General features: G+C 22.8%; 8 protein-coding genes across 8 annotated transcripts; 6 read left to right on the top strand and 2 right to left on the bottom strand. All coding sequences in view use genetic code 6, as the record gives it.

The window, feature by feature from the left end:
- Positions 1-90: 90 nt before the first annotated feature.
- TTHERM_00684720 (exonuclease) lies at positions 91-2,010 on the top strand (the record flags this gene model as incomplete). The annotated part of the gene is made up of 1 exon (XM_001025173.1): positions 91-2,010. The coding sequence occupies one exon, from the start codon at positions 91-93 to the stop codon at positions 2,008-2,010; it is 1,920 nt and encodes a 639-aa protein (XP_001025173.1).
- Positions 2,011-2,575: 565 nt separating this feature from the next.
- TTHERM_00684710 (hypothetical protein) lies at positions 2,576-3,292 on the bottom strand (the record flags this gene model as incomplete). Its single annotated transcript, XM_001025172.2, has 5 exons — positions 2,576-2,610; positions 2,677-2,682; positions 2,900-2,908; positions 2,965-3,077; positions 3,171-3,292. The coding sequence occupies 5 exons, from the start codon at positions 3,290-3,292 to the stop codon at positions 2,576-2,578; spliced, it is 285 nt and encodes a 94-aa protein (XP_001025172.2).
- A 584-nt stretch (positions 3,293-3,876) lies between these two features.
- Positions 3,877-4,805, top strand: TTHERM_00684700 (calcineurin regulatory subunit B, putative; the record flags this gene model as incomplete). The annotated part of the gene is made up of 6 exons (XM_001025171.3): positions 3,877-3,937; positions 4,029-4,148; positions 4,213-4,283; positions 4,340-4,385; positions 4,528-4,712; positions 4,776-4,805. 6 exons carry the CDS (start codon positions 3,877-3,879, stop codon positions 4,803-4,805), a joined length of 513 nt encoding a protein of 170 aa, XP_001025171.2.
- An 877-nt stretch (positions 4,806-5,682) lies between these two features.
- Positions 5,683-10,623, bottom strand: TTHERM_00684690 (hypothetical protein; the record flags this gene model as incomplete). Its single annotated transcript, XM_001025170.3, has 7 exons — positions 9,005-10,623; positions 8,238-8,951; positions 6,892-8,160; positions 6,593-6,833; positions 6,209-6,541; positions 5,834-6,155; positions 5,683-5,777 (listed from the first exon to the last, which is right to left on the bottom strand). Exons 1-7 carry the CDS (start codon positions 10,567-10,569, stop codon positions 5,683-5,685), a joined length of 4,539 nt encoding a protein of 1,512 aa, XP_001025170.2. The 5' UTR covers positions 10,570-10,623.
- A 1,348-nt stretch (positions 10,624-11,971) lies between these two features.
- TTHERM_00684680 (MATE domain protein) lies at positions 11,972-13,982 on the top strand (the record flags this gene model as incomplete). The annotated part of the gene is made up of 4 exons (XM_001025169.2): positions 11,972-12,529; positions 12,728-13,064; positions 13,141-13,352; positions 13,410-13,982. 4 exons carry the CDS (start codon positions 11,972-11,974, stop codon positions 13,980-13,982), a joined length of 1,680 nt encoding a protein of 559 aa, XP_001025169.2.
- Positions 13,983-17,351: 3,369 nt separating this feature from the next.
- Positions 17,352-18,944, top strand: TTHERM_00684670 (MFS transporter; the record flags this gene model as incomplete). The annotated part of the gene is made up of 1 exon (XM_001025168.1): positions 17,352-18,944. The coding sequence occupies one exon, from the start codon at positions 17,352-17,354 to the stop codon at positions 18,942-18,944; it is 1,593 nt and encodes a 530-aa protein (XP_001025168.1).
- A 1,197-nt stretch (positions 18,945-20,141) lies between these two features.
- Positions 20,142-22,278, top strand: TTHERM_00684660 (zinc finger protein; the record flags this gene model as incomplete). The annotated part of the gene is made up of 2 exons (XM_001025167.2): positions 20,142-21,274; positions 21,459-22,278. The coding sequence occupies exons 1-2, from the start codon at positions 20,175-20,177 to the stop codon at positions 22,276-22,278; spliced, it is 1,920 nt and encodes a 639-aa protein (XP_001025167.1). The 5' UTR covers positions 20,142-20,174.
- A 1,544-nt stretch (positions 22,279-23,822) lies between these two features.
- Positions 23,823-27,606, top strand: TTHERM_00684650 (hypothetical protein; the record flags this gene model as incomplete). Its single annotated transcript, XM_001025166.2, has 5 exons — positions 23,823-23,841; positions 23,935-24,313; positions 24,420-24,553; positions 24,718-26,880; positions 26,981-27,606. 5 exons carry the CDS (start codon positions 23,823-23,825, stop codon positions 27,604-27,606), a joined length of 3,321 nt encoding a protein of 1,106 aa, XP_001025166.2.
- Positions 27,607-27,696: the final 90 nt, after the last annotated feature.

Here is a 27,696-nt window from a genome sequence, read left to right as displayed (position 1 = left end):
TAAAAATCAATTATTTAATTATTTTATCAAACACACAATTATTAAAAAAATAAACTACACAAACAATAAAAACTTTAGAAATATATTCAAATGAAGAATAACAATTATGAAAAATTTTAAAACAAGCAGCAAAACCACATTTAATATGTGAGAAAAAATCAACAAGCAACTGATTAATTACCAAGTAAACAAAATCAATAGGTTTTTTATGTAAGAAAATAATAAAATGGAAATGAATATTTTAATCAGCTAGAAAATAATTAAAATTATAATATGAGCTTATAATAAAGCAACTAGTTGAGTTATTCAAACAAAAATGAGGAAGACATTATCAGAAATTTATAGGAACTAAATAATTTAATCAATAACAAAAATGTTTAGAACTAAAATTAAGATTCTGATTAAAAAAACTAAAATTTCAACTAATAATGTTAATAAAATGATTAGGTAAATAGAAATAGTTAATAATAAAGCAAAAATTAGGAAGATATTATCAAAAATTTATAGGAACTAGATAATTTAATCAATAACAAAAGTTTTTTGAACTATGATTAAGTTTCTTAAGGTTAAAAAAGCTTCAACTTCACCTAATAATATCAATAAAATTATTAGGTAAATACAAATATCTAATATTAAAGTAAAAATGACCAAGATATTATCAGAAATTTATAGGAACTAGATAATTTAATCAATAACAAAGGTTTTTAGAAATAATATTAAGTTTCTTAAGCTTAAAAAAGCTTCAACTTCAACTAATAATAATATCAATAAAATTACTAGGTAAATAGATATGACTAATAAAAAATAGTAAATGTTCCTAAAAAATAATAGTACTTTAAAGTAAATAACCAAATCTTAGATAAATAGGTTTATAATAATAATAATTAAATAATATAATAATCAGGTAGTAATCACAATTTTTAAAGTCAGCAAAACAATCAAAATAAATAAATAAACAATTAATTTAACCCAATAAAAGTTCAAGAAGATTAAATTTTTTTAAAAATGGAAGAGTAGAATAAGAGAGATAAAATTATTGTTTAAGAAATGCAACAAAAAGATCAGTAAAAAAATATGGATAAATAAATGAAAAATGGGTAAAAAAATTGTATTCAAAGCAATAATTAATAAGAAAATAACTAAAACTTATAAAATCAAAATTAAAAAAAGAAGAAAAATAATAATTAAAATAACTTTAAAGATGTATATTGGATTTGTAAAGGCTGTAAAGTAAAAATTCAATGGGATATGTAAAATTGTTAAGCTTGTGGAGCATAGAAATTTCCAGGAATTAGCAGAATGAAAAAAAATGTTGGGTAGAATGATTTCTAGTATTTATTTTTCATTGATTTTGAGTGCAATTTCTTTAATAAAAAATTTGAAATAATTGAATTTCCATTACATGTTATTGATGTAAATAGTAAAGAAATTGTAGATTCTTTTGTTTCCTATGTTAAACCAAGCAATAATATAACAAAATTTATAACTAGATTAACAAAAATTACTGATACTTAAGTTAAAAATGCCCCTATTCTTTAATAAGTACTAGTAAATGTATAAAACTTCTTAGAAAAATATCTAAAAGTAGGTATAGATAAATGTGCTGTAATTTATGACTGTGATAGTGATTCAACATTTCTGTTTAATGAAACCTCTTTTAAGAAAATAAAAGTTCCACCTATTTTTGAGAAATACATTTGTCTTAAATCTGTTTTCCCTGTTGAAATAGCTAATAAAGCTCCTTCATCTTTATCCCAAATGCTTTAAATTCTAGATATGAAATTTGAAGGTTAAAAGCACTGTGGAGCTGATGATTCTATGAACTAAGCAAAAGTTGGCTAGAAACTGTTACAACTAGGTTATAATTTCTCAAAAGACTAATAAATAAAATTAGGAAAACCAAGCACAATTAGCAGAAAAGAAAAATTGAAATTAATAGACATATATATTAAAGAATACGAGCTTGATAAATAGAAAAATAATGAAAACTAAAATGATTAAAATAAATGAAAATTTATTGAAAAATTCTAATTTGGGTTTTTTATAACAGTTTAATGATTTATTTGTATATATACTTGTTTTATTTTCATTTATGTAAATTTATTAGGGATAAACTGAATAAAATTTTTTTAGTTAAAATTCCTTAAAAATATAATTCAAAATTATTTTATTTCTTATTTATCATTTTAAATACATGTTTTTAAATAAATTATCAAAATTTTATGTGTTTTGTTATTTTTTTTAACATTTAAAACAATTTTAGCATTTTTGTACTTTTTAGACTTAATAAATGCAAATATTTTTTGAAAATGTGAGCTTATTTGAATACTGTAAAAAAATAAATTATTTATTTAAACAGTTATTATATGATTTTTTTTTGATATTATGAATCACTATTTTACCGTAAATAAGAAATTAATTTTTTAATTACATTTAAATATTTGGATCCCAAGAGATTTTAAATCTTACAAATATAAAAAATTTATATATTAAACGAAGTATAATGGGTCAATTAATTAGTTAAATCTCATCTCTTGGTATCAAAGCTTCATTAGCGAGTTATGCTAAATCACTCTCAGGTATTCCCGTCTGAGTTTCTTGAACTTGCGCCTATAATTTCGTTTTAAATTTTAAAAGTGAATCTAGAATTTTCTATTTAAATTAAATTATATTTACCATCATCTATTAATGCAAAGGTCGGTAGAATTATAAAGTGTTTAATATAAGATTTCAAAAATAATATTTTTGTTGTGCTTAAGTTAGTTTCTAAAATTTTTTAATTTATTTGTGCTATTTAGTTTCATTATTATATATGCATTATCATTAATTGTCTTTTTCTGCTAAAGTTTGTAAATCTATGCTATTTCTTCTGATATTTAAAACAAATTTATTCATTTACCTTCATCATCTAATTTTAACAATGTTAGATTATTTTTTGGAAAATTTATAAAAAATAATAGAAACCTTGGGAATCATCAAGACAGAAGCATCCAGTATTAAGTCTAAAGCCAGTGAAGAGGGTTGCAATAGTTAAAGCGGGGGCAACGGAATCCTTTGCAATAGTAATGCTGTTTTCCCTTTTATTTGATCGTAAATTATTTATTCATTAATACAGAGAGAAATATTATGATTGAAAGAATTTTCATAGATCAAAAAAGAAGTTTTCATACATATTTTTTTTAATGGTAACTGCCTAAAATTTAGGTTGATTGAAGACCTACTTAAAGTTTTGTGATTGCTTAGAAATCTTATTAAAGTTATTAAAAAGCTTAACGCCGTATCTAATGTTCATTGCTATTCTTCTCTGAACTTCTCTTAAACAAAAATAAATTACTTATAAATTAATTATCTTAATTTTCACTTTTCTACTCAGTTCAAAATGCAAACTAAAATCAATAGTAAAAGCTTTTAATCATCCATTAATCAATTAATTGATTAATCAGTATTGTTGCAAGCTCTAAAACTAATTATTAATAATAATTTAGAATTCTAAATAATTAAGAAAAAATTTAAAATAATTAAATTTATTTTAAAAAGTCATTAAATAGAATGATTATCAACACAAGATAATATTTTAGATATTTTAATTCTAAGCTTTAATGAAATGCAATTTGTTGAGAAAATATTTTTAAATTAGGAAGAAAGTTGTTTGATTGCAAAGGATTTACTTATGCCAAATTTAATTAATTAATCAGCAATAACAGATACATATGAAAAGAATTAACAAACAAACAAATAAATAAACTAAAAATCTATTAATCTTTCTTTTAATTTTAAAATAATTGAAAAAAGCCAGTATCAAATTTTCATAAACAAATATTATCTTAAACAGTATCAATTTGATTATAAAAAGAGTTAGTTTATTATATAGCTAATATGGGGAATACTGTAGGATTAACACCTCTAGAAGTTTAATAAATATCTTAATGCACTAATTGTATAGATTTTGATACTCTTTTGATCTTTTTTTTGGATTAAATTTTGTTTTCAAAAAATTAATTACATTTTTAATAACATATACAATGTAGTTGATGAAAAAGATGTGAGAAAGATTTTTAGGAAATATTAAAAGCTAGATAAAGTTAGTAAAGGAAATGTTAACTACTTTGATATGTAGAGATTACCAGAAATAAGCTAGAACCCACTAGGTATTTATTTATATAGCCAACGTATAAAAAATAAAAAACTTAGCAAATTTTGTAAATGAAAAAGGAGAGAGAGTAGCAAAATCATTGTCACATTCTTAAATAAACCCATCAGTAGATTTCACAACATTTATATCAGTAAATTAAATTGAAACAAAAATGTATTTAATACCAAATCTATTAAATTAATTTAGAACTTAAATACTTTCAATAGCAACAACTAAGAAGCAAAGATAAAATGTAATGAATTATAAAAAAATAAATAAATAAATTCCTTATTTTCTATTTTCAATTTTGATTTTTCTTAATTACTAACAAATTTACAAAGCTACTAACGGATAAATTAATTAATTAACTAATTCATTTTTAACAAACAACTAAGTTTACTTTAAAGTGTATGATACTGATGAAGATGGAGTAATAAGCAAACAAGATGTAGAAAATGTATTTAGCCTTCTTGTAAATAATGAAATAAAAAAGTTTTAGCTCAAAGATATAATTGACACTCTATTTTCTTAATACAAGCTTAAAAATGAAAACTATTTTGATTATTAAGAATTTAAAAGCGTAATTAATTATTTTTATTTCTTATATTTTTAAGGAGATTAAAACAATTTATAATTAAAATAGCTCGTATTACAAATGTAAGAATAAATGTGAAAAAAAGATTGAGGTAAAAACAATAGTATGATATAAAAGTAAATATAAAAAACTGTTTAAATAAAAAATGTTGATAACTAACTATCTAAATAAATATGAAAATACTACTCTCATAAGATAATATATGCTAAAAATAATTTAAATAGACCAAAATATTGAAAATATGATAATAATATATAATATAATACTGCAAAACAAAATATATTAAAGAATAAATACCTTTAGAAATAATTCATTTATTTAGAAAAAACTGTTAAAATTAAAAAATTAGCTATAATGAATAATTAATGTAAATTAATTTATCTTTAATCAAAAAATAAAATAAATAATTAATTAATTAATTGCATAAAATTAAAAACAAGTCATATCCACTCAAGTATAATTCAATTATAATTATATAATTAGATTAGTTAATTAATGTGTTTCTACTTTATATAACTATTTTTAATTGTTTTAGTAAACATTTTAAATTCATTAAATAAATTATTTTTCACAAATTAAAAATAAACTATTTTTTAATTTTTTAAAAATTATAAAAATGAAAAATTTTTAAGAATGAAAACAAACGCAATTGAGTAAATAAAAAATTTCAATCCTTAACAACTTAAAATTAAATTAAGAATTAAAGAAAGCAAAAACTATTTTTTAAAATAAAGGATAATGGTTATTGCAAATTTTTAATAAGATAAAGCAATTATAGTTTGAATATTTGAACCAATTAATTATTACGGAAATAAGTAAATATATAAATAGGAACTTATAAAGTGTTGGTTAATCTTAAGATATAATAAATTATAGTACTTTTTATTTATTTAGTAAGTGATAATATAATTTTAAAATAAATATATTTCATAATTTGAGATACATTTTATTCATTTCAATAGTTCTACTACTATTTCTTTTTTGCAAGCTTTTCCTCTAATTTCTCAAGTCGGTTAAATTATTTTGCTTGCATCTAGGTAAGCTATTCTTCTATTTATTTAAAAATATGCTTTTTATTTGACATAATTAATATATATGTTATTTACATTGTTCTTGGAGGTAGTTATGAGAAATTTCGCTGAGATTATCGTCTACTTTGTTTTTAGCTGGTATTGGAGAAAAATCATAAGCAAATCCATTACCTTCATAATTTTTCGATGCAAATGAGCAGCTTGGAATTTTGTCTTCTTGGTCAAAATTATTCTCAAAGCTAAATTGGTATTTATTTCCTTTTATTTAAACATTCTATTTTCCTTCCTAAAAGCTTACTTCTTCTTCTTTTTTGAGAAGATAGGGATTGTTGTTGTACTCTTATATTTTATTTTATTTCATTAATCTTTTGTTGTGCTCTGCTTCTAAATCCAATTCCTTGTTTTTATTAAATATATTTAAATTTATATTCAAAATTTTGATTTCTTTACTTATGTTGGAGGTATCAACGTAAACCCGATGTTTTTAGAATCAGAATGAAAGTTACTCATGTCTTGAAGTACAGAATTAAATTTAGCACTCTATTTACTTTCATAGTCAGTTGCAGAATAATCTGCCATGCTTATTCCTTTTGTATTGCTCTATTAATCTCTATTTCTTGATTATGTATTATATTTTTTACTATCTAATGTAAATTCTTTGGTTTCATATTCTTTCAATTTATCTGCTACTCTAAAATAGTGATTTTATGTTGGGGATTAACTATAAATAACATCATCTCTTTATTAATGTTTATTTAGAATACTACTATCTCTTTTTTTATTCTACTGAAAATTATAAAATTAATTATGAAAATTTTTTATAAAAAATCTTACTTTAATTTCAAAAAGATTGATAACACCTAAAGGTTCATTTACTAAATTTTCTTTAGTATTGTTGAAGTTGAGACTATTTTTTGACTTTGAAAGATCAATTATTGACTCTCCCTCTTGTTTTTTCTACAAAAAATCGTATTTCAAGTGCTTATTTTTATTTGCAGTTGTACTGCTTTAGCAAGTTTATCTGCTCTCTTAACTTTTATCCAAAAAATTTGATATCTTCAAATCTTTCTTTTTTCTATATTTAATTAAAAAATTTAATTTTGAATAAATATTCACTGAAATTATAAATTTACATGTTATTTGTTGAACGGCTACTTGTTGGCTAGCTGACAGCACTTGTGTATTATTTATAATTTTTGTTATATCCCTTATTCATTAATTATTTCTAGGCTTAAGTAATATCATTTGAGAAATCAGATATTTTTGAATTTTTATTAACAAAAGAGTCTTTGAAATGATTCAAAAATTTATTAGTTCCAATATTCAAGTAGTTCTGAGATTGTGTATTTTTTGCAGTTACCTAAGCTGTAGTACTAACACTTGTATTAGGATTAGACATATTGCATTATTATAGAGAAACCTCATTACTTTGTATAACAAATCCCTCTATTTTTTTATTAGATCCCTATCTCCTTATTGAAGTATTAGATTCTGATCTCTTGATTTGTTATTTCTCATTTTTATTTATAATAGGCTATTAAGATATCGGTAATTAAATATTATTATCTGATGATGGTTATAACTGAAAGCTATTTTGCTAAATTTTTTTAATGGGTGTGTCATCAACATTAGACCTTTATGAGATGTGGCTACTCCTATTTTATATATTAGATTAAGCATTATTAATATTGCTATCTAAATTGCTGTTTGCGATAATCATTTTGTTCTATTATTTGAGTTGCGAAATATCATCATCTTTTTACATGTTTTGAATTTTTTAATGTTTAATTATTTATTCGTCAATGTGCTTTATTTTATCAAGAATTTCATCTCTTTTCTAAAGAGCTAATTATTAAACTGAAGTAATACTTTGTGTTTGTGAATCTGAAACACTGACATCAAATGAATTTTTGCTTTATTTCAATTAATTTTGTTAAGTATTATTATTATTCATATTCAAATTTAGACTGTCTAAAGAAATTCTTGATTCCCTTTTTGTTTATGGTGATTAATTTTATGCAATAATTTTTTCTGTAATTTGTAAGTTAGCAGTTTATTTATTGTTTGGTGTTGAGGGCTTCTACTATCTAGCATTGCTATTACCTCTAGGAGTCTTTGTAGTTCCGCTATTACTTTTTTTGTTAAGTTTTTTCTCTTTTATTTATTGATATATTTCTTTTTTTCTGATTTTCATGTAATCTTCATCCACTATTTCTTATTTTAAATCTTTGTTTCTGGGGGCTATTCTATCAGAATGGCGGGTATTTAACTTAACTCCGTTTTTATTGCTATCACTTATATTTTACTAAGTATTTTAAACTGTACTACTTTCTGTGATTACAAACTATGATTCAACTAAAGTTTTAGATTCAAACAGATTTGTATCAGTTATTAAGCTGTTTCTAATTAAAGTATCAAAAATTTAAAAAAAGATTTTATTTAAAAAAATAAATATTAAAAAATAATAAATAATATTTACAGTTCTTGAGAGGAGTATTTGGCTTTGATTGTTCTAATTGGACTAGTTTGAGCATCTTTGTATTTGCTTTCTTTTTTCTAATTTTAATAATCTTTTTTAAATTAATTGATGTCCTCTTCAATTATTTCATCTTTTGTTGGAATCTCTTACTCTAATTATTTTGTCTGATCAATATTATTGCTTAATTAATTATTGTGATCACTCTCTTCTACATAGTTAGTCTATGCTGATTTGATTACTTCTCTTTATTCTTCATCTCTGCATGTTTTAATTATTTCTTTGGTAACTTCATACTATTCTTAACAAAAATCAGTTTATACTGCTAAATCTTCATTTAAAGCAATGCTTTCCTTCTCTGCATCGAAATCTTCATAAACCATAATTTAATTTTGATTTCCAAATTCTCTGAAACCATTTAAGCTGTTACCCCATGACGATTATTAATGCTAATAAGACTCACTATTTGATTAAGGAGATACTTTTCTTGTATTATCCTAAAAAGTTTATTTATTTTATGCTAATACATCATTTTATTGAAAGGAATTTGACTCAACTGAATTTTCTCTTGATTAACTTGCACTATTTTTTGCTTAATTAAAAACGGATGTATTTACAAGAAGACTAGATAATCTCATAGACTGCTCAAGTGCAGCTTCTTAAACTGTGGGGAGCTAATTAGTATTAGATTTACCAGAGGAGGAAAATGAGTTTCTTCTAAATTTAAAATAAATAAATTATTAAAACTAATAATTGAAATATCTATTTACCTTTGATTATTTTTGAGTTTGTATTCTTCAATTAAATCTTTTTCTTCTTTGGTTGTCACAGGCCTTGAAATAATTTTTGTTAAGGCACAGCTCCCCGGAGCTAATTGAGAAGTTATTGAAGAGTAATTAATTGCATTAACTTAACTATTTGTTTGTTAATTTAAACCATTTTTTTATGAGCAGCTTCTCTATTTTTCAAGAGGCGGCTGCATATTTTCTGGTTTCTATATATTAAGCTAGGTTTCAACTAAAGAAGTAACAGGTCTACTAATATTTTACTGATTAGGGATAGAAGGATATTATATTTTTGTTTACTATTATGGATAAATAATATTAGGAGTAGATAAAGCTGGCCTGTAATTGGTTTAGGAAATACTTTTAATTGACTAAGAAATTGAGTTTCCGCCAATAACATCATTTTAATATTTACTAGTGTTATTGCTTATTTGTGCTGGTTATTGGTTTAAATTATTCTCAAACAATATATCTTTTTATTTTTGGTATGTATCAAGAAGCTTTAAAGCTGATTCTGAGAGATTTGCAGTTTGCTTTTTTACTACTTAAGAACCTTAGTTTATTTAATTCTCTTGAATAGTTCTATTTGTAATATTTTGTTTCACAAACGTAGCAGTTTACTGATAAGCTGAAGGAATAAATTTCTAAGAACTTATTTATGAATTCTATACTTATAATGGAGAGTACACAGTTTATGTTGGTGAAGTCATGAGAGTTGTTTATTATATTCCGTTATATTAAGGAGATATGGGTGAATTAAATTATTAAACATCTGATTTCGTAGTGATTCTAATAGATTGAGGTGGACTAACTACGTAATTTCCCTAAGAGGATTGCTAAACAGGTAAAGGTGAAGTAGTCAAAAATATTTATTTTTCATTTATCTATCGAAGCTAACTTTTTAAATATTCTTTTTCATTTGAAAGAACAATATCTTGCTGCATATTTTCTTGAGGATTGTTGACAACTACATCAATACTATTATTATGACTTGCGCTATTACTTAATTTATTACCACTATTGTTATTGTTCATGCTATTTGATAAATTTATATTCCTTCTCGCTAGCATAGGAGAAGAATTTCTGATATTGTTTACTAACTTTAAATTTCCTTACTACTCATGGTTAGCTGTGCCATTATAACTTATGTTAGCTCCCCTCTCCTAAATAGGTAAGCTTCTCTATTGAATTAGCTTTTAATGGATTTATTAAACTATGTTGCCTCTTGAAAAGTCAGCTGAAACTAATGTCGGATTAGCTTACAATAAACTTGGACTCTGCCTGTTTGTCACAGAAAGAGGAGGCTTAGGAAGTAATGTATGAATAGATTCTTATACATTTAGTGACGATAAAGATGTGAATGATGAAGAAATAGCACTTGAAGATGATGGCTAAATAGCTCTCCTATGCTATATAGGAGGAGAATATAAGCGCTCCTTTTTAACGTTATCTATAAACGGGCTTGTAGGAGGCTTTATTAAAAGAGTCTAATTACCTCTAGTGCTACTTTAATTTACCTAAGAAGCTGATCTCTTAAGCTATTCGTTCATAAGTTAATAATTGTTTATATTGCTTGAATTATATATATAAATTAATATTCTTAAATTATTAATAAAGAAATATTTTTATAAAGAAATTAAATGACAATACATTCTAACTAAATGTACTGATTTAAAGATCTGTAAATGGATAGAAATCAAATATTACTTTGAATTAATTTAATAATTTGTTATTCTTCATTCTAATTAAAAAGATCTTTTAAATTAAGTAATACTATTTAAAAAATTTGAAAACACTTCTTCTTTGCATAACAATTCATTCATTCAATCAATCATTAATATCTATCTATCTATCAAGCTAAACGAGTTAGTAATACAACATAATCTTTCTGTAATCAATTTTAAAAATCATATTGAATCTCTATCAGTCTATCTATCTATCTGATTTATTCAACTCCTCTTTATTCTAATTATTAAATTATTTTGAATTCTAATTTTCTAAACATCTTTTGAATGAGTAAAAAATTTAAAATGGGATATCTTTTTTAAAAAAACTAAAATAATATGTTTGTTTAATCAATTTAAATTCTTAAAAAAATTAACTTAATAAAAAATAATTTAAATTTGTTATAATTTAAATTAAAAATTCATTTTTCGTTAAAATTTACTCGATTAATAAAATCATATATTTAATTATTAAAATACTATTTAATATTTTTTAAAATTTGAAAATTATGAGTTATTATTAAATTATTTTAAAAAAAATAAGTTAAAATTCATTTTAATATCATATTAAAAATATTTTATGAAATATCATTATTTTTTTTACAAAATTTTAGTAAAAACATTAATTAAGAATAGCAAACAAACAAACTTGAGTAATTTTTTATTTTTAAAAAGCAAAAGAAATATTTTTAATTAAATTTATTTTAATTTTTTAAACATTTTTAATTGAAACATTTTAATAGTAAATTTTAAAAAATATATTGCCTTTTCAAGTAAAATTAAAAATTATTTTAAAAGATTAATAGCTTATAAAAGTATAATTAAATCAGAAATTCATTTAATGTCTTTAAATACAACAATTAGATATTACCTAATTAATTTCATTAAATAATTTGAATTTGCTTGAATTACATTTATCAAAAAATCATTGTATTTGAAAACACAAATTTTATTTTGGTTTAAATATTTGCTAAATATTCATTGATTTTTATATTAAAATAATTTAAAAATTGGATTTGATTTTTATAAACATGGTAAAAAAATAAACATTAATCAAAAAATTAAGATTTTTCAAGTAAAAATCAAAAGATACTCAAATTATTTTGTTATACTTTTAATTCTTTTATACATAAATTGAATGTATATTCCTTAAAAGTTAATATTAATTTATATAAATTCAGCTAAAGATTAGATAAATCTTATTCGAAATTTTAGAGTAACAATAAAAATGAATAGCTAATCAGATTTAAACTCAAAATTAATTGAGAATCCAAATTAAAGCCCTGAAAAAACTGTTAAATCTAATTAAAACATTTAAAAAAGAGATGTTACAATCAACAACCTTAGTAGTATAGAAAACAGCTTAGTTGGTAGCTGTGATGAAGATATTGAAAAAATATTAAACAATAAAAATAACGAGTAATAATAAGTTGAGTAAACCCCACAAAAGAAAGAAAGGTTTACTTCCTTCAATATTGATGACGATATGACATGGAAAAATGGTCCTAAAAAAGTATTTGATTTAATTGTATTTTCTATGTAGAATATCATTTATAATTCAGGACTTTTTATCACTTATATTTGCAATATGTATTTTGTGAGATTATAAGATAGCTCTGATTTAATGGCTGGTTTTGGGTTGGCAAGTACATTTTTCGCTGCTTTTGGATTTGCTTCTATTTATGCCATGAATTATGGTATGTAAGCACTTGGATCTCAAGCTTACGGAGCAGGAAAATTTGAACTTGTTGGCATCATCTTCTAAAGAGGACTATACATAAATACAGTAAACATTTTGATTAAATATTATTTGATATCCTTATTTATTTATTTGAGATTATAATTTAATTGTAAAAAACTAATTAATTAACAACTTCTACTAATTATTTTTAGATTATATACTTAATTTGAATTATATTCCTTTACAGTAATATATTCATCTGAATCCTTTAAATAACCAAACATTTAATATTAATTATTAAAGCTTTACCTTATAATTGTTTCTCCTCTGTTCTTCTACTTAAGAGATGTTCTTCAATTAATTGGAATTAATACGAATATAGAGATACAAACATACAGCAGGCTCTCTTTATTATTCATATTTTTAATATGCATAGAAAGAAGCTTTCGAACATATTTAAATTGTCAAAGAGAGTATTTTATACCCACTTACTGTGCAGTGGTAGCTTATATTCTCCATCCACTTTGGTTGTATTTGCTATGCATAAGAGCTGATCTTGGAATTAATGGAATAGCTTGGTCAATGGCTATTACAGAGGGGCTAACTCTACTTTCAAGTTTCATAATTTCTACTCTTCTAAGTAAGAATAAATTTTTTTATTTTAAATTATGAATTTTTTTTTTTTCTTTTTTAAAATTTCTTTGAATTTAAATTAGAAAAATATTAAAAAACTTGGAATGGATTTAGTAGATAAGCCTTTTCAGGATGGTGGGAATACTTAAAGATTTCAATTTCAGTTGGAGCATCCTCTTACATAGAGTGGTTCTCTTTTGAGCTTCAAACAGTAATAGTTGGCTTTTTAAATGATGAAGACTAAATGGCTGCCCATTCTTCGTAAGTTTCTCTGATGCTTTTTTACTATATGATTGTAAGATTGATTATAAAATAAATTTTTTAAGACTAAAATATTTTATTTTTAAAACAGCCTATTGCTTTGAATCAGACTATCGGCACTTATTTAGGTAATTCAGTTGGAGCAGGCTAAGTTAGATTATCTAAGAATCTTATTAAATTAACATATATAAGCATTGTAATTTTAAGTATAATTATGATTGGAATAGGAGCAGGCTTTCAACCTCTATTTGTTAAGTTATACTGCACTAACGATGATATGGAGCATTACTTTAAACTAATTAATAACATTTATATTTACTTTTTTATGTTTGGAGACAATCTTCAGGGAATATGCTAGTGTGTCTTAAGAACTATTGGTTAGGAAAAATGGGCTAATGTGATTTTCTTTTCTTGTTTCTTCATGACTGGAAGTGGGCTTAGTGCTATTCTAGTTCATGTAGCACATTTAGGAGCTCCGGGAGCATGGTGGGCTTATGCTATAAGTGCATATATAGCCGTATTTTTCTTACTACTACTTCTCAAAAAAACCAATATATAAAAATGCATAGAAAAAATTTCTGAAAACATAAAAGCCTAAGAACAATAAGAAAGTGAAGATGAAGATATTAAATTAGTTATTGAGGAATAAGAAGGTTCTTCTTGAGAAGAATTAAAATCTCCTTGTGTAAAGTCTTGAAATAGCCAAAAATAATATTTTAAGAAAAATTAGCTTTTCTTTTTTTTTGGAAAATCAAAGTCTTTTATTAAAAAATGTAGTTATGGAACTATGAATAATAAATAAAATTTTGGCAATTTTTTATAAAAAAAATCTTAAATTTTGTATAAAAAATTGGAAAATATTTTAGAATTAAAATCTTTTTATATTTATATTGGTTGGTCTTTTAGTTAGAAGTTGTATTTTGTATTAAGGTTTTAAAATAATCTATGAGAAAAATATAGTTAAAATTACAGATAATGCATACTAGATGTATATTCGACCTAATTCTTATTTTTTTAATATTATTAATTCACCAACTGATCAGGGCTAAATCTATAAGTTATCTGGGATTTGTGATAAAAATTAAATTAAGAAAATCTGATTTTTAATTTATTTTTGTCTTTCCAAGTTTTAATTAGCTTAAAATTTACTCTCATAATTTCCTTACTTTTTTATTAAAAAATAAATTCGACTCTTTTTGATTATTAATAAAGTTACAATCAATTGATCGTCTGAAAGATTTATTATTATGAGTTGCGTTGTAAATTAAAACTTTCATTACAATCACAAATTATTATTTAAACATTCAAAAAGATAAAAATAACTAAAGCAAAAGCAAAATAGAAAATTTCTAATTAAAATAATTTATTTGCTGTAATTTAACTATTAATAGCAAATATAATTAATAAAAAAAAAATATATTTTTTTTTATTGCTAATTTTAGCACTAGAATTTTCTTTATTTATTCTATTTGCATATATTTTAAGCTTCTTAAAAGTAAAAAAATAAAAAACAAATACAAATATTGGCAGAACTTGCGATAATATGCATGTTAATATATTTTGACTTTTATTTACTAAAATTAACAATTATACTTTGATTAAAATTTTCCAAAATCACTATTTTTTAAAACAAAAACTTTTAAATAATTGGCAATAAAAAGATTAAATAAGTTTTAACTTACATATTCACCTCTTTACTGAGTTCTAACTCTTACGAATAATATTTTTGATTATGTTTTTGATAAAATTTCATATTTTTGATAGTTATAAAAGATATTAAGAAATTATTACAGACAATTTTAAAATGTGTAATCAAATTAAAAATATTCACCATTTAATTATAATATTTTAGAAGGTATTCAATAATTTACTTCTAATATTTACTGTAACATTTTAAACTAATTTTGATATCAAATATTTTCTACTTTCTTATTTATTAGTCATTTGTAAACAAGATCAGAATGCTATATCAATCTTAATAATTAACTTGAATAACTCTAATTTTACAAATTTTTTTATAGCCTTAAATGACAGTACCTTAATAGTATGAAAAAAGGGGGCAAAAAAAATATCTTTCTATGTAAAGATTTGGCTTAACTTTTTTCTAATAAATATAAAAATTGCTTATATTATTAAATTTTTACTTATTTCTTATTTTACAGTTTTTTTTCTAACTAATACCTACATGTAAATTCACAGTAAAAATAAAATTGAAAAAAAAATTGAAAATACCGGATAGCATAACTTTCAAAACCACCAATAGAATATTTGTGCTTAACTTTTTTTTAATTTATCACTTTGAAGTGTAATGAAAAAATATTCGCAGTAAAGAGTTCTATGAATAGATAGTTTTTAAAATGGTGCTTTTTTTTATGTTTTGAATATATTATTTTATTTTCTAAATAAAATAATCCTTTATAAAACATTATTAAAGAATTAAAATAAATTTTTGATACATATTACCTATTAAATTTTTATTAGAATGTTTAATTTCCTTCAGATACTTTCTTTTTAGGTAAAGAGTAATTTAATCTAGGAATATCAAAAAATAATCAAATGATAAATCATTTTAGAAAAGTTTGAACGTTTATGTTGAGAACTACTTTTTTCTTGCTTTTAGCTTATTTATTTTCGATATAAAATCAAATAAAAAATGTCATTAATTTTTTATAAAAGAAACTAAGTGATTACATTTAAGAAGTAAAGATTAAATGAATGAATGAATGAATGAATGAATGAATGAATGAATGTATTATTATTTATGGGAATGTGATTGATTTTAGAAATGTATTGAAAAATTGGAGTAAATAGATTTATTATTAATTTGTATGAAATGAGGTACAGTCAGTTTAGAAAAAAATTTTTAAAAGAATGAAATTACATAATACGCATTAATTTATATAAAATATTAATTTTTTAATTTGACAATTACATATGGATTGAATAGAGTTGAACACCTTTTTTTTACTTTTAATATTATTTATTGAGGCAATAATTTATCTATTTGATTTTATTTACAAGCAAAACATATATCAAAAATAATCAGACTAAAGTTGTTAACAAATTTTGTATTTGTAAAATAAACAATTGAGGTTAAGGACATTTCTTTTATAAAATGGAATATTAGTATCTTTCTTAATAATTATTACACATATTAAATCAATAAACAAAAATAAAATTTATACCTAAATTGTTTGTGTTTACTGGTGTAAACATATCAATTACTTTAGTTTTTAATGAAAATAAGTGGTTTATTTTTCTTCTCCTTGAAAATAACAATTTATTTTTATTTTTGGGGTAGTTTTCTCCACTCTATTTATTATAACCATTTTCTGTTTGCTTTTAAACTGCATTTTTTATAATCCCTTTAATGACGAAAAAGTAAAATAAAATGACGAGCCTTTTAAAAAATGTAGCTTTTTGATAGGCGTTTCAACAAATTTCTTTATTTATTTCTTAGGAGATTTCAAAAACTATATCCATTATTACAAAAGGTATTCCCAATGTGATTTTTAGTTAGAATTCTCCTTCTAATAAAAGATAAGAATATAATGAAAAATTTATCGAATTTTCTATTTTTCTTTAAAATGACTTGAATTTTCTTTAATGAATATGGGAGAAGAAAAAAAAAAATCAATTTGGAATAATTTATCAAGTACCTTTATTTATTTAAATTATCAATTGATAACAAGTAAAGCAGCTAGTTTCGTTGTTATACTTTTGGTAAATTATAAAATTTTCCTGTATTTAAAAGTCTGCCCTTTAGTTATTTTTGTTTGTAAGTACTTTTTAGAAAGGGGTCGCAACTTACTTATTTTGGCTAATTGATTATTTAATATCGATTTATGATATTTTTCAAAAGTTATCCACAATCATTTATTGCTCATATTTTTAATTAGAAACATTATAAAAAAGAAATTTAACAAAAGTAGTTCAATATAATAATTTTTAATAAAAGTAGTGCTTAAAGCATAAATCAAAAATAAAAAAACCAAAAAAGATAATTCAAAACATACATTAATGTTAAGGGGAAATGGAATAACCACTCCTACCTTAAAAGAGCTTTGAAAAGAACAAAAAGTTCATTTTTTATGTTATACTCTATGGAATCACAACTCAATGCATGAATCTAAGTATCCTTGGGCCTTTCTTCCCTGTATAGGCTAAGGAATATGATATCTCAGAAACGATGATCGGACTCATATTTAGTGGCTTCCCTCTAGGTGCCATAGTTTGCACCCTATTTATTCGTAAATGGATGAACATGAACCGTAAAGTCTTTATGATTTGCGGAATTGTTTTCTATGTACTTGGAATGGTAGGATTCGCTTCCGCTTTTTACATAGAAAATAAGGAATTTATTATTTCCAGCTCAATTTTTTGCCGTTTTCTAATGGGAATAGGTATGAGTATGTATGACAATCCTTCTCTCTCATTCATTCCTTTGCTCTTTAAACACAAAATTGACAGAAAACTAAGCATTATTGAAGGAATGCAAAATATTGGATTCATGTTGGGACCTCTTCTTGGAACTCTTTTGTACAACATAGGAGACTTCTAAACTCCATTCTTTGTGTTGGCTGGTATCTAATCTGCCACTCTTCCCTTGCTTTTGATTTTATTTCCTAAATAATCAGAGATAACTGAATTTATTAATGACAGTATTTTACTTACATAATAAGCTCTCAAATATAGATCCACTTATGAAAGCTAAGGTTAAAATAGCATTTGCTCTGAAAGAGAAGAGGAAAAGGTAAATAGAAATTCTAATGATGACAATAGTAACATCTCAAACTACAGTAGTAGTCTTTCAAGAGGTAACTTGAGTAGCATGTTTGAAAAGGTTTCATACATATACTCTATATCCCACTTTTAAGTCTTTTTGATATTCATAATGATATTTTTGACAGCCAGTGGTTTTTTGTTCTTAGACTCAGCATATGCACCATTCCTTGAAACTGAATTTGATCTTGACTAGGATATAATTAATTACATATTTGTGGGTTCTTATACATGTTCTAGTTTATCAGCCCTAATTGTCTCATTCTTCACTCATTCAAGACCTAGCAATTATAAAATTATGCTCTCAGGCTTCTTTATTGGGTTTTTGAGCTATTTCTTTATTGGGCCCGCATAATTCTTCCATTTTCCTAAAAATCTTGCCATTACTATATTCTTTAGATACGTCATTGCGTGCTGCTAATCTGTCGTGTATATTCCAGCAATTAAGGAATTCTATTTTACCATTTCATCTATATACATGAATAAAGTAGACGATGACCAAACAATTGGTAACATGGCCAGCACACTTTATGTAATTTCAATGTAAAGTGGAGAATTTATCGGTCCTATTGCAGGACAAGCTCTTGTTGAATGCCTTAATTTCTAGATGACCTCTGCCTACATAGCTATACTTGGAATAGTTGGAATAATTTTTGTTTATCTTTTCAAAAAATTATTCAAATAATTCGAGTTTAAAAAGAAACATTTTGAATACTTCTAAGTCAAATAAAGAATTGCAGATATAAGTTCCAATCCTTTGTTTGATACTTTTCAACATGAAAGATGTAGCAGTAATGCTTCATCTAATGCAACTAATAGTAGCAAAGAATACTCCAAAATATGATCAATAAATACTTTAAATAAAATATCAAATATTTGAACTTTACCTAATTACTATTTTAAATATTTTTAAAATTTATTATTTGTAACAAATTTTGTATCCATTTATAATGAAATTTAACCAGCTAAAACTAAATATTTTTATATCAATTTCATTTTTCATTAATCAATTTGAAAATCAATCTCAATTCTAAATTTATAAAAAAACTGATAGATAATTTAAATAGCTAGCTAAAAAATAATTTCGGTTAAATCACAACCAATAAAAATTAAATTAATTAAATAAAAAGTTATTTTAGATTTAAATTAATTAAATTTTAAAATAGAAAAAATTTATTTCAAAATTTTTAAAAAGGAAATATGAACTAATTTGATTTTCATTTTTGAAAAAAAAAAAATTTTAATTAATTTCCTCACATTTATCATGTTTTATCTAATTTGCACATTAAACTAATTTTTAAAGGCTGGGAATTCTTTTTTTCTTTTCGATTGCCTCATATGAAATAAAAAATTAAAAGCTAAATTCTAAATAAATTAATAAATATTTTGAGTTAATATTCTTTTTTGATATTTTCAACTCGTAGCTCGAGAATTAATTAATTTAAATGTAAATTTTCATTGATTGGTTTGAAATGTATTTAAATTATAATTTAAAATTCCATGCATTAAAATAAAATATTTTGAGTTTTTTAAATTATTTCCTTTAGATTAATTAAATTATAAATATAAAATAATTTTAATTTTAAAAAATAAATTTAAACTTTATTTTATATGGGAATAAAAATTATTAATTGATTTATTAGATTGTATCCAATTATACATATTAAACAAATTTGCAAAGGTTGGGATATCTCTTTTTATATTTTGATAGCTTCTGATAAATAAAAATGATAATATGAAATTCAAAAAAAATTAAAATAAATCTTTTGTATCGATATATAAAAAGATTTAAATTAAATATAATATGTTGATTGATATATTATATTTGTTTAATTTTATGTAATATAATTTATAAATATAGCTTACATTTTTATATCGATGAATTATATCTATCGTTTTAAAAGATTTAGTTGGAAAAAAATAAAACCATTCACATTTAGATAATTATAATACTTGCGTAAAATCAACTTAAAAGATTGTTTGTGTGGCTAATAGAAACTCTTCATCATAATTACAAAATACTTATTTTTATTATTTATACTTTTTTTATTTAACATTAATTAATAGTTGTCTTATGAATAAAGAGGCAAGCTAAATGATTCCAAATGAAATAGCAAATGAGACTTAATTAAATACAAATGTGATTAATATTAATACCTCAAACAATCAAACAGCTACAAGAAGTATTAATTCTTCTTAAAGTAATAGGTTAGAGCGTAAAAATAGGTTTAACTTGCCAGGAGATCAAGCATATCAATAGTCATCACTATTATCAAATAGTTAAAGTAATAAAATTTAAGTTCAAAGCACGAAGAATAAACATTCAAGTCAAGATAGAAACCTTAATGCTAGTAAAGAAAAAAAAATACAACAAGATAATTTGCACATTAAAGAAGAAGCTGCTAATGAGCTAAGCAGTATATGCAACTCTGTATATAGTAAGAAAGAATATTAAACCAACTAAAACTATAATAATTAAGATGCTTCTCCAAATAAAGCTAGAGTACTGTATGGTTCTTAAATTATACAAGTTAGATAAAGTTAATAGTAGATTGTAGAATAAATGAATTGTTCGATGTAATCGTTTCATTCAAAAAAAAGTAAGGATTTGCAGGTTTATTCTGCCCAAGATAACAAAATGCTTATATTGGAGGTAAAAAATCCAGAAAATATTGAGAAACTAAAATTAAAAATTGAATAAGATGAACAAAACAAGCTTAATTCGGGGATTAAAAATAAAAGTTAAATAAATGTGTAAGACAATAATAAAGAGCAACTAAGATAATAAGATGACTAAAATAGTGTTTTAAAAGAGACAAATAATGTGCTTTCATGTAAGATATGTCTAGAAGAGGGTGATTCCGAGAAGTAAGGAAAAATCTTCACCCCTTGCTAATGCACAGGAACTTGTAAATGGATTCATGAAGAATGCTTAAAAGAATGGATTATTTCGAGATATGTTCATTTATAAACTAGCAATAATCCCAGAGATTTTCTAAAAGCCGAATGTGAAATATGCAAGTACAAGTACAACATGAAATTCGAAACACAACATAAATTTTATAAGAATAATGTTTGTACTAAAAATGGCAAGAAAAATTTTATTACTTGTCTTTGTTCAATGCTTTGCATAGTCGCTTATATTGTCTGTATGCTATTCTTTTTAGTAATCAAGTAAACATTTCTAACAAAAATTATTATTTATTTAAAAATGTATCAATAAAAAAAATTTGATTGATGCTTTATTTATTTATTTACTTACTCCCTTTTATTTATAAACTTGTTGAAATTAGATTTTTAATATTTTATTAATTTATGAGAGCGTTTTGTAAAATAAAATTATATTTTAAAAAAATAGCAATAGCAGTAGTGGTTCAAGTAGTAACTCTAACAATTAGAACAATAGCAATTCTAATCAAAACAACTAAGGAAATGTTTAGTAATCTAGCAGTAGTAGCTCTAATGTGTAATCTTATCAATATGCTCTGATTATAGTTTGTTCACTACTTATCTTACTATCTCTAATTGTATGCATTGTTAGTGCTCGTTAAGCTTTCTTTAGAAGAAGTATTAGTAGATGGTTAATATTTAAATATGATCCTATTTTAAACAAAGTATAAAATAATAATCAAAGTTAAAATAATAACTAAAAATAATAATTAAATAATTAAAATTCAAATTAGCAACCAGGCTATCCTCCTAACGATGATAGAAATTTAAGATTTTATTATAACGGCTAAGTTTTTAATACTAACTTGAGAGACAGTGTACCTGTTAATTAGCAAAGATATCATGTTAGAAGATAAGTAAATCCTAATAGAAATAATTCTATGAGAAGAGAACCTTCAACTTAAGACTAAAGCTAATTATTTAACTTAAGGAATAGTGATCTTGCAGCAAGATAAAACCAATAAAACTTAATACTTGTATAAGATTAAAATGCCCTGTAAAGTAATCGTGTAAATGTGGAAAATGATGAAGCTATGTCTTAGAACGTAAGCGCAAGACAAGTATAAAACAATGAAATAGTCAGAGTTGATAATAATAGATATAATGTTAATATTGATGATGAAAGTTTTGAATATTTTAACAATTCTTAAGATATGGTCGTTTACCAATTTAATAATAACAATAATAATTAAAGATAATCTAATTTCAACCTAGCTGACAATTATTGATTAATTTATAAATAAAAAAATATTTTCCTTGAAAAGAAATTTAATAAATTATAAAATAAAACAAAATCTATTAATTATAAAATTATCACTTCTTCTTCATCCTTTATCAAATAAAAAATTTATTTATTTAAATATTTTAATTTTAAAATAAAATATATTATTAATTGTCTTTTATATGTATATTTATATATTCATAATAAATTTATTGATTTCCTCATAACAATTAATACCAAATAAGTAAAAAAAATATGATTTGTTAACTTTGATAAATATTCTCAAAAAATATATTAAAATGTGTAAATTGTAATTTATAAATTGTAATCGTTGAAAATAATATCTTACAAAATTAATAAAAAAAAAAAGAATTTATTTTTTTGTAAGTTTTTAAGTACAAATATAAATAATTTATAACAACAAAATATATCCAGCCTTTTATAAATTAAACTAAAAATATTATTTTTTAGTTTTTTAACAATATTTACCTTGATCTTTATATTTTATTTAAATTTTTTATAAAAATAGCTAAAAAAATATAATAGAATTGTAATTTGAATATAAAAATTAGGTTTATATGGTGAAAAAATACTTAAAATTATTATTAAAATGGTTTTTGCAAATATAAAAAATATAAAATAGTAAAATCTATCTAGTCTGTCATAAATTAAATAAAATGTACTATTTATTAACTTTTTTGAAGATATTTATTCTATAAATAGTCTTTTTTTTATTTTTATTAAATTTTTTTAAAAAATATCTAAATAATTTGTAAATTTAATATTAGGATGGATAGCACAAAAAAAATTAATATTAAAATGAAAAAATATTTAGATTTTAAATTTATTTATTAATGATAAAATCTTTAAATTTGTTCTAATCAATTAGCTTTGAATGGTAATTTAAAATGTAAATGTAATAAGTAATAAGTAATAAGTAATATTAATCACACGAGTAAATATGATAAAAATAATTAAATAATTAAATAAGGTTATTTAGAGGAATTTTACAAAAATAGATATTACAAAGATATTAACTGGCTAAACTTAGAATATTTTTTTGAAAGGCTGCTATTAAATCATAAATAAAATATATAAACTGAAAGGAGCTAAGAGGTATGGTATTTTCTTTTATTTTCAATATCAGTTCAGTATTTAAGTTAAATAGATAATGGTAAATTTGCTAAATGCATATATAAAAGCTTAAAGAAGTAATAAATTAAGTTCTAAGGTTCAATAGAAACTAAATATGCAAATAAGAAATTAATTATATTTTTCTTTGTTTATTTGTTTGTTTGCTTGCTTGTTTGAAGAAATAATTAAATTTTTGATTATCAGATTAATAAGCTATAGAGTAAAAAACAAAAAAAATAATAAATAAATTTTCATTGAATTTGCTTTATCTGAATATAAATTAAAGAAAGAAGTAACGAATATATAGCTAATTTAAGAAGTATTTATAAGCTAAAATATTATCAAGAAAATTTAAAAACTAGATATTACTGAAGCAACTGTGCTGATTAGCTGCAATTTGTATATAAAATTTCTAAAATGGAGTTTTAGCAATATGGTAATTATGTTTCTTTATCAAATTTATTTTTCAGTTTACTGATTTTTGAATAATTAACAAAATGAAAACATAATTAAATTATAATAAATTTAGGTTAATAAATTCCAACGTTTTAAGCTTCATCTTATTTTTAGCAGGAATAATAATTAAATGGGGATGCAATATAATAAAAACTTGAATTTAACGAATCTAAATAAACTTTAGAGATGGAAGGTAGTATGCCTGCTTCATTGTTTTAAATAGATTAATCTATGATAAATAGAATTGAGAACGATTCAAATAATAATATATTATAAAGAGCAAGCGATTTGTAAAATGTTTATTAAATGCTGGACAATGGAAATAGTCAGTAAGATATTTCAATCACAACAAGTACTTAAATTATAAAAGTGCAAGATTGCGACAATGATCAAAATAATGAAACTCTTAAATAACTCAGAGAGTTTCTAGTGGATTAAATTGAAGATGTGTCGTAAAATTTTAGTTATTATGTTTATTAAGTTAATGATAATATATATTATTGGCCTTTAATAATCGCCAAAATTTATTTATTTATAATTTAAAACATAAATAATTAGGTTAAACGATATTTATGCTAACTACGAGTTGCTCACTAATTACTGCTTGAAACAATAATTCTTATTATAAAACAAGCATTTTAATCCGAAAGTTTACTTTCAAGGCAAAAAGATATCCCAAATTTAATTTAATGGTAATTCATTCATATTAAATTTCAACTTTCTTAGTAGATTTTTATCAAGAAAGCAATCAATAACAAGCACAATTTCTTCTCAAATCATATCATATTTTTAATTTAGTACTCTTTCTATTTCTTTTGGCATATTTACTTTTATCAAATAAAAAAATAAAAATTAGATATTTTCACAGAATAAAAAGTACAAACTTAAACTAACACCAATGTCACTAATGCAAACTAAGAAGGTAAAGTTATCTAAAATAAGCCCTTCGAAAAGTAGAGAAAGAATTTTTAAAATTCTAAAGTTTCTTCTGGTATATAGTTAGATTTTGTAAAAGAAGTGAAGGAAGAAAGCTTTTCAGTTGGTAGTGTAACCCCATAATCACCTGCACAAAATACTATTATTGCAGGTTTTTAAAAATATCCTTAACATCATATATCCACTCCAGTTAAAAAAAATTCTATCAATTTGAGCTCTGCTTCTACAAAATTAGGATTCTAACCTAATTCAGGAGTTTATAGCTACATTAACAGTAGTAATCAAGCATTTGATATGTCTAGGAGCTTACTCCAATCAAGAAGTATCTAATAAGGATCTAATTACAACATAAACCAGCCTTAAGACCAATAAAAAGATGAAGTGACATTAACAAAAGGCGAAAATTTTAATACTTAAAACACATAAGCTTCAAAAGAAACAAAGTAGATATAAAAGGAGAAAACAAATTGCTAACAAAAAAAAAAACCAAATTTAATTTAAACTAATTAAAATAATAACCAATTAATGTAAAAGTCTCCTAAAAGTAAATTAGTAGAACAAATTAACAACTTCGAAGCATAAGCTTCAAGCAATAAAAATAAAAATTACATTTCATACATTAGAGATTACTCAGGAGGTTCTGGTAACAAAGAGGTATCTTCTTCTTCTAAATAAAATTTAAATGGAAATAATTCCAAATTGATTTAAAATAACAATTCCCACACTAATTCAGCTACAAATATAGCAAATCTTTAAACCAACCATCTTAAAAATGTGTAAATTAATTTATATAGTAGCAAAGGCTCGTCTAATTTGCCAATAGATAACCTAAATAAATTAGAAAATCAATAAAAAACAGATAATTTAATTAAAACAGAAAGCTTAAATAAGATAGATATATTTTAGAAGCCAGATTAACAAAAAAAGTAAGAAAATCTAAACTATATCGATAATTTTTAAAAAAAAGAAAGTTAAATTAGTCAATAAAATGTAAGTAAATTAGATAATTTAATTAATTATGATACTTTAAGTAAGATAGATAATTTAAATAAGATAGATAAAATTGAGGGTTAAAGTAAATTTGGAAATTTAGTAAATAACAATGATTAAAAAAAGCTAGAAAGCAATAGTAAAACAGATTTTCTTTTAAACCAAAATAATAATAACTTTCTTTCTAAAAATAAATCTTTATCTCCCAAGGGCTAGTAAAGCATTGGTTTAAAAAGTTAGTTAACTAAGAAAGAAAGATTTTAAAATTTATAGCTGACTGATTATGTTTATTCTTCAGCAACAAATTAATCCTAAACAACTTAATCAAAGAAAAGTGCTGTTATAAATTTAAATTTAAAATTATCTCCAAAAGGAAGCTCTTAAAGAGTTTAAGTATCTCAACTTGATGGGAATAAAGTAAATGACAACAAATATGAGAGTAATAGAAGAAGTGCTAATTCAAGTTAAGAAACAACAAAGCAGGAACTTAAAAAAGTATAAATAAACCCTGGAAATAAAGAGAGAAAAAGTATTAGCATTCACCTTGAGTCAACTAAATACTATTAATATAATAATGAGCAGCCAATTTCTGTAAAAATAGATAAAATTTAAAAGGACTCAGCTTCTAAGGTAACAAACAGTTCAAATATTTCGTAATCTCCTTTATCATCTTAAATTCTTAAAGATTAAGTTAAGCTTAAAAATGAAATAAATAAGCTAAGTAAATTGCTAGATTCAAATTCTAATAAGTAAGAGTAAAATTAAAATACAAATGATTAAATAACTGTCTCTTTATAATCTACTTAGTAATAGATTTAATCTTAAACTTTGATTAATACTGCATCTACATCCAATACAAATAAATAAAGCATTGAGTTCAATAAGAATTCAATGAAAAAATAGATGCATTACACTATACCATTAATAAAAGATTTAAATCTATCGAAGGTATCATCCTAAGCTATACTCCCTGAAGATAATGGATCACACAGAGAAATAAAAGACTATGCTACCAGTGCTGCTAATTCGCGTACAGTATCTCCTTCAAATCCACTGAAGGAAATGAGAATACCAACCTCAGGAAACAGCTTAAGTAAAATTTATTTCCATAATTGATATTGTTAAGTTTAAGAACAAGAATTAATTTTAAGACTGAATTATACCTATTAAAACTTTATTTTTTTATAAAATAGATAACTCGAATGCTAGGTTAAGTAGCTCTCTGTAGCCAACTCCTAGGGACCATCATGATTAAATTCACTCTGCAGTAATAAATTAAAATATCAATCATTAAGTAGCAAGGAATATTGCTTCTGTAATATCAATCCTTAATAATAAGGTTTCTATAGAAAATAAAAGTATGCCAAGAGGTTACAATACATTAAGCAATAAATCAAACCCTTTAAGTCCAAACCAAAGAAGTTTATCAAGAGGAAAAATCACTCCTCTCCTTTCTGGATAGGTGCCATCTGAGCTAAATAGCAGAAACACAAGTTAAATATATTAGAGTAACTTTATGAGTTCAAATTAATGTACTTCATAAAATAATAGAAATTTGCTTAATTCACCTTCTTATGGAAGTATATTTTAGCCTTAATTGAGTTAAAAATACACATAAATATATTAATAAATGGAGCTATTAAACTAAAAATTTAATTAAATGGGAAACAATAACCCTTAGCAGCAAATTAATGTAAACATACAAAGTAACTTAAATAGTAATAATGGATCGTAAGTGTGTTTAGGTTAGCCTAATTCTTCTAACACACTCAGAAATTCCTCAAAAAATAATGTAAAAAATGTTAAAAAAAATATTTGACTTAAGAATTTAATTTTATCCAATGAATAATAAATATAATCTAAAAATATAATTTTTAATTATGGTTTGTAGTTATAGCTGAAGTCTTTA

Source organism: Tetrahymena thermophila (assembly GCF_000189635.1).
Source record: "Tetrahymena thermophila SB210 genomic scaffold scf_8254365, whole genome shotgun sequence".
Classification (NCBI taxonomy): domain Eukaryota; phylum Ciliophora; class Oligohymenophorea; order Hymenostomatida; family Tetrahymenidae; genus Tetrahymena; species Tetrahymena thermophila.
Note: the sequence above shows the minus strand (reverse complement) of the source record. Positions and strands in the feature narration are given on the sequence as shown.